Source organism: Bubalus kerabau, chromosome 6 (assembly GCF_029407905.1).
Source record: "Bubalus kerabau isolate K-KA32 ecotype Philippines breed swamp buffalo chromosome 6, PCC_UOA_SB_1v2, whole genome shotgun sequence".
Lineage (NCBI taxonomy): Eukaryota > Metazoa > Chordata > Mammalia > Artiodactyla > Bovidae > Bubalus > Bubalus kerabau.
Genome location: NC_073629.1, coordinates 92451202 through 92464727, shown reverse-complemented (window position 1 = coordinate 92464727; position 13526 = coordinate 92451202). Strand labels below are relative to the sequence as shown.

Genomic DNA, 13526 nt, shown 5'->3' with positions numbered 1-13526 from the left:
ATTCTGAAGACTTGATCCCAACCCTGAGTTCTTTCAGGAGGTTTGTGCTGTTTGACCATCTCCAGTGCAGTAAATTCTGAGTAGTTCTCTAGGGTCATTTCAGGAAAGGGCTCTAACCTCAAATGCTGTGGTGGAGTGGTGGAGGGGCTAGGAGAGGCGACTCTGCCTCCAGCCATTGCTGCTGAACACTTGAGGCCTCGCTGCTAAAGATTCTTTGCATGTGCTGTGTCCACAGAACTGAGCACTCTTTCCAGGGACTCGGGAAAAAGCATTAATACACAGAACTTATGGGCAAAACCCATGTTCACCCTGGCAGTGCACCCAGCCAGTGGGTCCCAGCAGCCTGGGCAAAGTGTGTGCTAAGCATTGGAGACACAAAAATAAGCAGGAACTGTGGCCTTCCCCCAAAAGTGTTCCTGGTGGTGCGGAGAGACCAAAGCACAACTGGGACCATAACAGCTTTCAAACAGAGGCAGGCACCAGGTGCACTAGGGAATGAGGGGCAGCAATCGCAGAGCAATCACACTGAGTAGGCAGGAGGTGGAAGGCTAGTCTGGAGTTCCCTGGCAGAGCAGAAATGGAAGAGGCTTCTGGCCTGAGGTGGGCACCTGGCGGGGGCAGGAGAGGGCCTGGTGCTGGAGGGTCTCATGCACAAGATGGCGACCCTGGGGCTGGAAGTGGGGCTAAGGAGTGGGGTCATTAACCCTTGGGAGCTTGTGCAAGGGGGTAGCAATCAGACCTGTCTTGGGAAGCACACATCTGTTCCATTCCTTTCCAAAGATGCTTCTATATCCTCCTTCAAGTTAGAAGTAAAGACCTATGGCCCCTGGAAAACAGTGAGTTCACAGCTGTCTGGGGTGCTAATTCCCATCTCCTGCTGACTACACATGGAGTGTGTGCCTGCTCCCCCACTAAGCCACTCTCTAGCCCTGAGCAGCCAGCTCGCATCAATGTTGGTGAAGGTTTCCAAGACCCAGTCCTGGCCATGTAGGTTTCTGGCAGGCATCCAGAGAGCACACCCTCTTCTCCCCAGTGTCTACTGGGTAGAGACTGGCTCTCTGGTAAGTGGGAGAGGCAGAGACACACCCAGGATCCAGAACCATGCCAATCCCGCAGAACACAGGGAGGATGCCCACCTTGCCTAGAGAACCAAACCTCCCCACCCCCATCCCCAAAGACTGCCTTTTGCTCTGAAAACAGACAGGGCTGCAAAGACGCATCCCGCTCCTGCCTGCCAGCCTCCACACCACCTCTCGCCAACGCTCAGGCTCTGCTGTTAATCACGGCAGCACAGTGAAGGCGAGGTGCATATTAATAAGGCACTGCCTGGTCCACCCAGAGAATTCTTGCTCTACTTTAAGCTCTCTGGGCACATGCATGCACACAGCCTTCTTGCCCTACCCCTTTACACCCCGACAGACGATCCAAAAAGTACAGATTCATCATAATGACCAGGACAGGGAGACACAAGGCTGTGGGAGCTATAAATCCAGATACCAGAATTCAACCCCAGCTGTCCACTGGGCAGAAGAGGGAACAGCAGAGTTAGCTAAGGTTTCCCCATTAGCTTTGTGGTTTCCTGGATAACTGGGTGGCTTCTTCTGCTTCTGTCTCCCTGAGCTTAGGGAATGAACCAGGTTCTTGTCTTCCTTCCTAGAAGAAGCAATAGGATGGGGTGAGGGAAAGAGCCAGAAACCAGGGGAAAGATGGGCTGAAGGAGGCTGGCCCATGGTCACACAGTGGGCTGGCACATCTCAGTGGCCACATGAGGGGCAGCTGTGTGGTGGGTGCTGCTGGAAGGGCCCCAGATTCATGGGCCAGGGGTATGGTCTGCAGTCCCCTTCAGAACTCCCCAGCTTTGCCTGAAAAGAGGGCTGCCACCTTCCCAAAGAGAGTCACAGATCCTGAGACTCCAGTACTCTGTCTGGGGCTGTGGACCAGCCTCATCACAGGGTGGCTGCCCATACACAGAGCTGTACTCAGATCCTCCAGCCTTGTGGGATACTTCAGGAAGCCCCTCTTTCCTGACTAAGCCTTCCTATTACCCCACTCCTAGGGAGCTGACTCCTTGCCCATTAACATGTAACCTGTCTGAATGTGACAAGTGGCTCTCACCAACCCCACCTGACGTGGGGAACTCTTCAGCCAACTCCACACAAGACATCTGGCCCTTGAAGTGCTCCATTACTTACTTCTTCTGCCCCTGATGCCCCCAGAGGACAAGGTTCTTCAATGTACCACTATATCTCCCATGTCCACTCCTTCTAATGTTGTATCTTTATGATGAGCAGACTGAGGTGCAGAATGGTAAAAGCATTGCCCCAGAACAGACTGCAAGTCTCCAAAATCTTAGACCCTTTCCATAAACACAGTTAAGTCTCGTGGAGTCAGACACTATAATTAATCTGAGAAAGAGGCACTTAATCAGATCCACATTTTGGGTGTATCTTTTTTGACCTGGAGGCAAGGACAGGACAAGACTCTGTCAAAGTCTTCTTGAATAAAAGTGACCTGAAACTGAAGAATCTTCAAGAAGGGGAGGGGAGAATTCTGCAGTCTGTAGAAGAGGCCATGCAGACAAGCTGGAGGGGCAGGGCTGGGTCTGAGAGCACAAGCTCTGGCCCTTGTCCCAAAGATCAACAGCTGGTCCATCAACGGGGCTAGACCACAAAGAGCTCTGAGTGTCTCACCAACAGCTTGGATTGTATTGTATTGTATCTAACGAAGGGATACCACTGGCAAGACGACGACTTGATGGAGTGAATGAACCCCTCCAGTGACCTGCAGGGAGCCCAGGCTGGAGTCCACCCCGTGAACCAGGAACACCTGGAGCCAGAGACTGCCTACCTCCCAGCCCTGGGAGCCCAGCAGGGCCAGGCAGAGAGGTGTCCCTCCCGGATGTGCACTGAAGGATCGGACGGCCGGACGCCAGCCCCTGGGAAGGAGCCCTTGTACGGACACCTCCACCGCTTTTCATTCTGAACACATTCCCACACTCAGAGCTGGTGAAGCAGGTGGAGCTGTTCCTATTTTACAGGTGGAGAAACAGAAACTCCAATGATAGCCGGGTGAGTCACTAGTGACAGAACTCTGGAGTACAGTCAGCCCTCCGTACCCACGGAGGCAGACTGCACTCAGCCATTTTATATAAGGGACTTGAACATCATCGGCAGATCCTGGTGTCCAAGGGGTCCTGGAACCAACCCCGGTGGACACCGAGGGACGACTGTATGGGTGAAGACCCAGACCCCTGGGCGGGAGAGCAGATGCTAACTCACAACAGCGAGCTCACCTTGATGAGCCTGGCAGGAACTGGGCATACAACCTGCTCCCCTGCCAGCTCCTGTCAGCAGACAAGAGAACAAGGAGTCACCATGCCAGGGCCCAAGGGGGTAGCCAGGTGGGCAGGATTAAGTGAGGTAACACGTTAAAGACCCAAATAAGACTCAGTGCTAGCAGGTGCCATAAACCCCAGTCTAACTAAAGGGTTAAATCCTAAAAAGGCAATCCACCTCGAGAATACCCTGAATCTCTTCCACACATCACTGCCACCACAGCTGTGCTAAGCCCCTGAGACAAACTTCTGGAAAAAGGAGAAAACTCCTGGGGGCCCTTGCTCTCGGTTGAGCTGGAAGACCTACCTCCACCCTGGCCTCTAGCTTGAAGAACAGCCCAGAACACTCCTGCTTGTGTCCGTAACACAGGACCCAGAGTGCTTACCTACACCAGGTGCCTGGCAGGGCTTCACAGGCATTATTTCATGGTGTCCCCACCACCACCCCAGGAGGCAGGGGGTATATTCACCCCCAACTGTCAGGTGAAGCAGCTGAGGTTCAGACAGTTGAATGGACTTTCCCAAGGCAACCGATGTGCCAACCCAGGCTCCATGACCCAGGGCCACCAGGAAGCACGTTTAGAGAGGGTGTGGGAGGGATGGGACACGCTGGGGGCAGGTGAGCTAAAGGCTCACGGGAGCTCCAGGGGCCCAGCCACTGGGCCTTCTGACCATTGCTCATCCTGGATCCTGAACGGGTCATATTTCCAAGGCAGTAATCAACCATCACCGAACAAGAGTGTGTGTGTGTGTGTGTGTGTGTGTGTGTGTGTGTGTGCACGCACACACGTTAAAGTTGCTTCAATCAGGTCCAACTCCTTGCAACCCCATGGACTATAGCCCCCCAGGCTCCCCTGTCCATGGGATTCTCCAGGCAAGAATACTGGAGTAGGTTGCCATGGCCTCCTCCAGGGGATCTTCCCGACCCAGGGATCGAACCCATATCATACATGTATATGTATAGTCAATCCTCAACAGAGCTCCACAAAGGAAGCATTACAATTTGCCTAGAGAGTTTGGACAACCTCCCCAGAACATGTCACCAGGAGCAGCAGGGGGCTGTCCTGCTCCTGCTCACAGCCACTGCATGCTGTGCCAATCCTCTTTGGAGGCCTCTGCCACAGCTGGGTGCCCTCTGCTCCCCTTCCCCCACACTGTGCCCAGAGCTGAAGTGGCATCTCCCGGGTCAGGGAGAACTCTGGGGAGACCAGCACCCAGCACAGAGCCGACACCTCATGGAGGCTGTGGCCTCCCCACTCATGCTCTTACCAAGTCTAACCCCGCCCTTTTGGTCGTAGAAAGAGATGGGGCTTTCTGGAACCCAAGGGTGGGCCTGGGCCTGGGATGTCATTGATTCCAAGGCCTTCATTTGAAGGAAGGAGCTTGTCAGGGAAAGGTCAGCTGGAGGGTTAATCTAGGCAGAAACTGAACATGAACTCACAGCCCACACTGTGTTGTCTCCTGCTGTGTTCCCCAGCTCTCAGAACCTCAGCAAGATGCTAGAAAGCCCTGTGACCACCTAGTCTGCCCCCAGAGCCCCAGGCCCAGCCCAGACTCCTCAAAAGGCAGCTTCCTTTCAGGGCAACATGCTCATACTCAGGGGGTCTATCTCAACCCACATGATGCCAAGGCATGTTATTACAGGATTCCACTGGAATTCCCTTCCTCAAACCTCTTCTGCTACTAGGCTGTGGAATCTGACCTTTTTTTTTTTTCCTTTAAAGGAAAAAAAGCTCAGCATGATCTGTAGAGAACGGGGCATGAGCGGAGGAGGGTCTATCCTGCCCCCGGCCCACGAGAGGTGAGGACATCATCTGGGGGACAGATGTGGCCCTAGTGCTGTGAGAACACTCATGGCAGAGCAGCTCTCCAGCACAGGGGGAGAAACTCAGTTTTAAGAGAAACCCAGGTCCAAAGAGAAAAAGGATAAACCAGCCCAAGGTCTTAATAAACCAGAGGTGAGAATGCGCTAACACCTATCCTTGAGCATCAGATCTGTAAAAGTCAGAGATTCAAGCAGTTGGTTCAGAGCTCAAGAGAAGGTCGGGGGGAGGCAGTCATGGCCACTGGGGTCTCCTGGGATGGGAGGAACAGTAGCTGAGCACAGCCTGGTCTCCTCCACCCTAGGGTCCTTCCGGAGCCACTCCCCTGCCTCTCCCTGCAGAGGCATTGAAGCCAGGAGGGTTCGGGGCGGCTCGGGCACGCAGCAGGACTGGCCGCAGCCCAAGGGCTCTGGGGTGTGGGGCCGGCTCCACGACAGGGGGCGGTCGAGGCCTGTGGAGCTGCCGGGTGCTTTGTTACCGAGCAAACCACCCAGGCACTGACTACTGATGCATAGCTAACAGGGCAGCAGACACTGATTTATGTTCAACTTTCCATTTCATCAGAGAGAGTTTACGGTGTGACCGTGTGGAGTTCACATTTGCGGGGAGGGGGGCAGATCGAGTGTGCAAATGCACGCACATGCCCACGGGTGCATACAGGCACACGTGATGGTCACGGCCACAACTTTTTTTTTTTTCTGTATAGAAGAGAAGGTGACGGGGGCAATGCTGCCTGACTTATCACGAGTAACCTCCTGTCCACTGTTGCTAGGAGCCCCGGGTCGGTCATCTGCCCCGGGGCAGACATTAGGCACCAGGCTGGCTGCCGGGCAGGGTGGGAGAGCAGCCCGACCTTTGAGAAGGTGGTACTGGCCTGAAAAGAAGTCTTCCCCCACCACTTCTCCTGTCCTAGCCTTTCTGCATGGGCCAGGTGAATGTGAGGGGAGCCTGCGTGTGGGTTCACAGCAGGGAAGGGAGGAACAGGCCAGTCCACAGCACTTTAGAGTGCCCTCTTGGGCACCCCTCACCGGACTGATGAGCAAACTAAGGCCCAGAGAGGGGAGGATGGCCCCCCAAGGACACATGGCAGTTTGGAAGTAGGGCTGGACTCAAACCAGGGTGTCCAACTCCCAGGGCAGGGCTCTTCAGGCTTAAAGGGCACCCCTGGCTTCATTTCAGTAACCAAGAGATGCTGCTGGTGTTGGAGCCAAGGCTTGGAACAGGTGGGAGCTGGGGGTGGGAACAGCAGCAGCGCCCCACCTCCCAGCATGGCCCAGGGCCCAGCATTTGGGATGCCCCGCCTCCTCTCTAATCCTTCTCAGCAGGGGTGACCCTGCCTTCTGTCAGTCTGGAGGCAGACAGCCGGGCAAGGGATGGGGAGGAGGAGTGCTTCTGTCCCCTGGAGGGCCTGGCACTCCCAGCCCTGACGCAGCACCTCTGTCCTCCCGCACCGACCCCCTCTGCTCACCAGGGAGCAGACAGGGGCGAGGGGCTGGGGTTGGAGGGCAGGCCCAGGGAGGGGAGGAATCCGCCAGCAGACAGAGGGCTCATCAAGAAGCTCTGAATCCCCCTCGCCCTGTCCAGAGCCTCTCTTCCCTGAGCAACAATGCGGCCAATCTGAGCCTCAGTTTCCTCATCCAGAAGTGGGAACACTGTCAGCTCTCAGGCCTACCTAACAGGCAAACATGAGCATAAAGGGAGAACCTTCTCTAACCTGCAGAATGTTCTACCAGCAGCCATGAGAAGGGTTCACCCAGTTTCACTTTAGGGTCTCTGAGCACAGCTGGAGAGGCCAGGCAGGGCCAGTCTGGACAGCCGTGGGACCACGTGCGGGGGCCCTCCCTTGTTGACGGGAGGCTCCCACAGGGCAGGAGGCATGGGAGACTCAGCGAAAAGTTGGACCTCGGCCCTCACCCGCCTCTTCCTGCTCTGCTCTCCAACCCCCCAGCTCCAACACCCAGCGAGGGGCCACCCGGTCGAGAGGGGGCACCAACCACAGCATTTAGTCACCACTCCAGCTCAGGCCTAGCCACCTCCTGAGATGACCACAGCCTGGGCTCCAACCCCACCTGGCCACCCCCTCCAGGCCACTGGGGCTCTTCCTCGGACCACCTCACTCCCCTTCTTAGGAACCTTCCATGTCTCCCCTTTGTCTCTAAGTTCGTGTGTCCATCCAGGCCTCCTGCCATCCCAAACTTGCCCTTTCACATCACGCCCAGGCACACTGGCCCCTCCATGTAATCAGTCCTGCCTCCTGCACCAGGCAGGCCGTGTGAGCCCACTGAGGGCAGGGTCCGTGCCCTCTTTGGTTTGCAGTGCTCATGGCTGAATGACTGGGAGATCGCTGTGCCCTGAGGGACCACGTCTGGTCGATGAGTTAAGGGTTGATCAACGAGCCCGGACCAACGCTCACGTGGTCCTAGCCTCAGTTTCACCAGCTGTCTAATGGGGATCCGGGCCCCCAGCCACCAAGTCTTCCTCCCTAGCAGTGGGCTTTGAAAACCTTAAAAACAAGGTGGTTTAATTTTCCCCCAAGTCTCCCCTAGTCCCCGACTCGCCAGAGTGGCCCTTCCTGTGGCAGCAGCTTTCCAGCAGGAGGAGACTCGGCTCACTCTGTGCTGTCTGCTCCCTGCTGGAAAGGAAGCCTGAAAACTAGGGAACCGCTCGGGCTGCTGCCACCGACAATGTTCTCATCTGCTGGACGCTGATCTTCCCGGGAAACACACCACCCCACCCCAAGGCTCACAGTCTCCCAGGCTCTCTGCTGGGTATCTAGTCTCTACTTGGTTACAGCCAACGTCAAGGAACTCGCTACCTCACTGTAAAATCAGCAGGTGGTAGCAATGCCTTTCCTGCAGAGACATCAAGTGGCCTCCCTCTTCTTTTCTGAGGAGGATCTGAGATCTATAGGCTGACCTCACAGAGGCGGGGCTGAGTATATTCTACATGGCAGAGCTTCAGGTACTTCAAGTCAGAGCCCTCCAGAGGCTGTGTGTTTCCCAGAGAAACCCCAGCTACCCCCATGGCAGATAAGCAGAGATGTGTATCTGATACTCTCGATAGGAAAGGACCAAGGCTGTGTGTGCCTCTCTCCCTCTTATTTCTGGATCATGTCTCTGGTTCCTGAGCTATACACATCAAGTGCTGCTTCTCCTCTCTCCTCCTGTAACTCATGGGGAAGGTTCTCTGGAACAGACCTTAACCTCCTTCCAAGGTGGTTGGGCTCGGCAGGAACAAATGAGGCCTCACTGGAACAGGGGACATCTCAGTACCTACATGTCCCCCCATCGTGGTGGGAAGTATCTGGGGGTGTTCAGAGCAGGTCAGGCTGAGACTTTGGTAAAGGGTCCGCCAGGGCTGTCTTTTTCAGAGAAGGCACAGTTTTTAGGCCTGTGGCCTCTGCTGGCATTTGAATGGAGACACTGGCTATTTCTGAGAGAAGATGGCTAGAGTTTCTCTTACTCCTTCCATTATTTTCCCCGCTTTTCTCTTGTTCTCTATTCTTTCTTCTAGATAATCAGATTTGTATCCACGTTAGGACCCTGACTGCTATGGAAGAACTTGAGGATCAGGAACCAGGAAGCTGAGTTCAGGCTCTGGTTACAGCCCTCAGTTGTTAACTCTGGGCAGGTCATTCACCTTTCTGAGTCTCACTTTCCCAACCAGCCACGCCTCCTCTGTAGAAACACTGTGATTAAAATGAAAGTAAGCTTCATGGCCAAAAACACTACATAACTGAAAACAATTATTGGAATTTAAAACAAAACAAGAACAAAAACAGTCTGTACCCAATGCTCCCTTCTCCATGACCCCTCTGCCCTCCTGCAATTCCCCAGCTCTGGACCTAGAAACCCTCATTGGACAGTGCCTCCCTTCAAACCACCTTAGGGCCAAGGAGCTGGGGACCCACCCAAACCAGTGGGCCTGGCCAAAGCCAAGCTGAGTTTGCCAGATGTGCAGCCCAACTGACTTAAGCTGCGTGGAGGGGGAAAAAAAAAAGCCACTGCTTGATTATGTAAAATCCATCTGGATTCAAAGCAGAAAATTCAGTAAGAAGGGCCCTCAGAGACCATCTGGTCCACCCCCTGCTTCATCTACTGCTGAGCAAACTGCAGTCCAGAGACGGAAAGCAACTTGGCCGAGGTCACTCAGCAAGTACATGGACAAGCAGGGGCGAGCACAGGTGTCCTAAGACTCCAGTCTTTCGTGTCCTCCGCACTCCATACCACCATCCCTGGACCACCCCCTGGTCTGGTTAGATTGCTGCATCTACAGCTGGGGGCTGGTTGGGCTCCACTCCTGGAAATAAGAGTGACACAAACTCACTTTAAACATTTCCCGGGTCCTCAGTGCACGCGAGGTGCTGGGATGCCAAGACGAAGGAGGTCTTTTTTTATAAGGAACACAATGACTGAAAATATCCTTGCTAAGTTCTCCCATGACCTAGAGAACCCCACAATATTCCCCAGTAGTGGAACAGTGAGGTATGGTCAGGTCAGGTCTCAAACATCTCCCAGTCAGCCCTCAGCTTGGTACCAAACACCTCTCATGCCCAGGACCATAGGAACTGTCCATCTCAGAAACCCCAACACGGAGTAAGGGAGAGCAAACAGATGGGACCTCATGTGATGATGGCTAAACCTTCTGATCCCAAGAGTGGCTTTGCAGCCTAGCAGTCAAAGGCCCAAGGAAGAAAGTTCCTTATGTTGCTTTCTAAGAGGCCAGGGATAGGGGTGGAAAGCTGGTCTCTTCCATCCACCCTGGAGGCCCCAACTAAACTGAGCACCAACTAGGGTTGGAATTCTGACCAAAAAATGGGGCTGGCCACCGTGGGACAGGGTTTGACCGAAGATGATCAGCCAGACTAGGCTGGCTCCTCGGTGCAAAGACCCTCCTGCCACTGAGCTGTCTGCCAGGCTGTGGTCAAGTAGGGGAAGAAGTTCAATTGTTGGCAGCAGATAAAACCTTCAATACCATCTCTATTTCCCTTCTAATATCAGAGTGACCGCCTGCAAGATGAGCGAGGGGCAGGGCCAGCAATCAATAGCTAATACTCCTGCTGTGAGTTGGCCTATTCTGGAAATGAGCAGTCACTACCTGCTTACAGAGAGATACCTTTTCCCCACAGCAGTGACTCAGCCCAAGTGGTTCAGCATCCTGACCAGGAAGGACTTCATCAGCCTTCAACTGACTGATGGAGAAAGCATGCCCCTTCGGGTGAGGGTGGGGGTGGGGGTGTAGCCAAAGTCAGCAAAGAAGCAAGGAGGTCGGGGCACACAGCCCCCTGCTCAACAATCCAGCAAGCTCTTGATGGTTCACCCCGATTAAGGATCAGAGAAGACCTCAAGTCAAGGGTAGGGGGTAGGGGGTCCATAGCTACCTCTGCTGGATGGTACCTGGCAGTGGCTAAATAAGGACAGGAGTAGGTCTGGGCTTTCTGACCACACACCCCTGAAACGTCACAGGGGAGGGCATAAGAAATATATATGTCTGGAATTAGGCCTTAACCATGGACCACTGTATCAAAGCAGGAAGTTGGGAGCTGCCCACATATCAAACAGACTTCTCCTTGCCCCAGACTCAGGCCAAAAAAGAAGTCAGTGGCCTATTTAAAAAAATCCAGCCGGCTACTGTCCCCTTCTCTTTGCCACCGTGGCCTATACTGGGCACCCGGATGCCAGCAAGCAACCTCAACAGGGATGCACACAGATGGAGCGTATATCTGGGTGGTCTCTGTCTACCAGACGGGAAAGCCATTTCTGCACTGTAGGAAGGGCAGCCACGGTATCTCTGGGGAGGACATGAGCCTGGGAGAGAAGTTCCAACTGGAGAGAACACCACGGGCGGCTGGGAAGGTGGCTGCCCCTTGGCATGGACGACCCCGTCAGGCAGTGGTCCTTCAAGCTCCTGTCTTTCTTGGGTCCACGGATTTCCAAGGTTTTGAACATCTCACTCTTTCTCGTAAGTCTGGCCCCTCTTCCCAGTGCCTGTGGCCTTGTGCCAAGCCTCACCCCAGGCAGTGCTTGGTCTGGTCTAACCTGGAGCCTATACACCCACTTCCATTCCTGAGACAAGGCCCCAGTTTGGACCATATGCTAGGAACACAGACAAGACACATGTGTGGCCATCCAATACCCTAAGCTTCCATCCCCAAATCCCTATCACTTTGCTCACTGCCACCTTGGTGGGCAACCTGCAGTTTTCTGTTGAAGAACAGCCAAATTTCACTGATTTCCCTTCTTGGCTGGTAAGCAGCATGTCCTAACCCTCCTCTCCTAAGAGTGAACATCAACTATAATGTGAAACACTGCAAAGCAGACATGTCTTCTAGGTCATCTTCCACCCAGGGAGAAAAACCCCTTAATACCCCAAGAGGCACCTGCCCCGTTTTTGCTCAGATTCCTCCAGTGCCAGGGAGCTTCCTGTGACCGCTGTCCCACTGCTGGAAGCATGCGGTGTGAAATTCTGGCTGTCACCAAGCCACAGTCTCTTCAGACTGTGTCTCCCTGGCCCCAGTTTTGAATTCTTGGGCTTCACAGAAAAATATCCACCTTCTTTTCTATATAACAGCTCTTTCTAGATTCTTAATCTGGAAGAGCTAACCTTTCAAAGGCTGGCATCACTGACTCAATGAACATGAGTTTGAGCGAACTCCAGGAGACAGGGAAGGACGGGGAAGCCTGGTGAGCTGCGGTCCCTGGGGTCACAAAGAGTTGGACAGGACATGGTGACTAAACAACAACAGCCAACCTTTCAAAAAGTGTGCATACCTCAGGCAGATTCTCAAACCCGACTGAGGAGAGGTTTGAAAGCATGTCACCCCCAAGAGCTCCATCATAAAAGTTCCTTCCAGCCCCCACAGGCCAATCCCTCTCCAATGGCCTGTTCCAGTCTCAATATGGTTTCAATCAAATGAGTCCCCAGAGGGGATAACAGAGATGCAAGAGGTGGTGCAGAGGGCGTGGCGAGTGTACTCACCCAGCAAACCAGAAAGCTGTCCCCCAACACCCCACACCCCACACCCGAGAGCCCAACAAGGTGTCTTTTGGAGAAGACCCGGCTCTCAACCCACGAGCAGCTCCTGCCTTTGGCGGGCAGAGCATGGGCACAGATGCTTGTGGGATGCCTTCTGTGATCACACTCGGAAAAAATCACGTGGTTAACCAGAGGGAAAGGACTCCCAGACCTGCCAGGATGGTGGGGTTTTTTGGTTTTTTAGATTACGCCTAAGGTTTGTAGTTTGGACAGGCAAAGTACACAGTGACAATGACAGCACCAACAAAACAGAAACAAAGAACAGTTTACTTGTTTTGTTTAAAAAAAAAAAAAAAAAAAGGCCTTTTGTTAAAAGACAGCCCTGCACCGGCCTTGGAAGCAGCCCCACCGCCTCCCGACCAGGGGCGGGCTGTGTCGCGAGCGCAAAGCTGGCGTGAAGAAAACAAACTCCGGCAGAAGTGACGGCACGCGCCGGAGGTGTCTGCTCTCCAGCTTTCTCTGCTCCCCTCCTTGGTTTTTGGAAGAGGTGGCGAGAGGGATGGGAAGGGAAGGGTTTGAACCAGCATGAAGCAACTGTATTTAGACCATGGCAAACTGAGCTGCTACTGACTTCTCTCTCTCTCCCTCCCTCCCGCCTGCCCGGGGCTTGGCCTGGAGGGAAAGAAGCACAGGGCCTAGGGCCCAGCACGTACCTGAAAGAAACCCGGAGGGATGGGGCCTCCCGGCATGCCATCATTGGGGGGAATGTTGCCAAGCACGGGGCTCGGGGCGGCTGCTGCACTCTGCGGAGACAGGAGGGTGGAAAGTAAGAGGCTGCACCCATGTAGACAGACGGGAGTTCTCACTCCCAGCCCCCTCCACCCTCTCCACCCACGTCCTCCAAAGACCCCCCCATCCACCCAAAACACCAGCACCTTCCCAGAACTGTCACTCAGTGGGTAAGAGATGAGCTCTCTGAGCTTATGCTTCCTCATCACTAAATCCCACAGACAGAGGAGCCTCGTGGCTACAGTCCATAGGGTTGCAGAATCGGACATGACTGAGCAACTAAACCACGACCACCACCACCACCACCACCAGAACGGGAGGACAATGCCCACCCTTGGCATGCACACACCCTTCCAAGCAGCAGTAGCCGTTAGTGAGCCCCGCCTCCCCACTCAGTCGCTTTAGTTCTGAAGAAGCCTCCGCAGGGCAGGCGAGGTGCCTCATGAATGGGGGTGCCCTCGCCAAGACGCTGGCATGCTGTACAGAGCAGAAGATCAATGAACGTCGACAGCTTAGTGAATCTACAGACAGACCAGCTGGGAAATGTGAGAGGCAGGCAGGCATGTCGCTGGCCCCGTCAGGGTCCTGGGGGCCACAGAGGAGGT

At 54.4% G+C, this 13526-nt stretch overlaps 1 protein-coding gene across 2 annotated transcripts in view; it reads right to left on the bottom strand.

Moving 5' to 3' along the window:
* The window catches only part of SSBP3 (single stranded DNA binding protein 3), a 166700-nt gene that overhangs the window by 36492 nt on the left and 116682 nt on the right, over window positions 1-13526 (bottom strand). For both annotated transcript variants that reach the window (XM_055585790.1, XM_055585792.1), the window contains exon 5: window positions 12846-12935. In XM_055585790.1, coding sequence (XP_055441765.1) covers window positions 12846-12935 — 90 coding nt within the window. The remainder of the gene's footprint in view (window positions 1-12845; window positions 12936-13526) is intronic.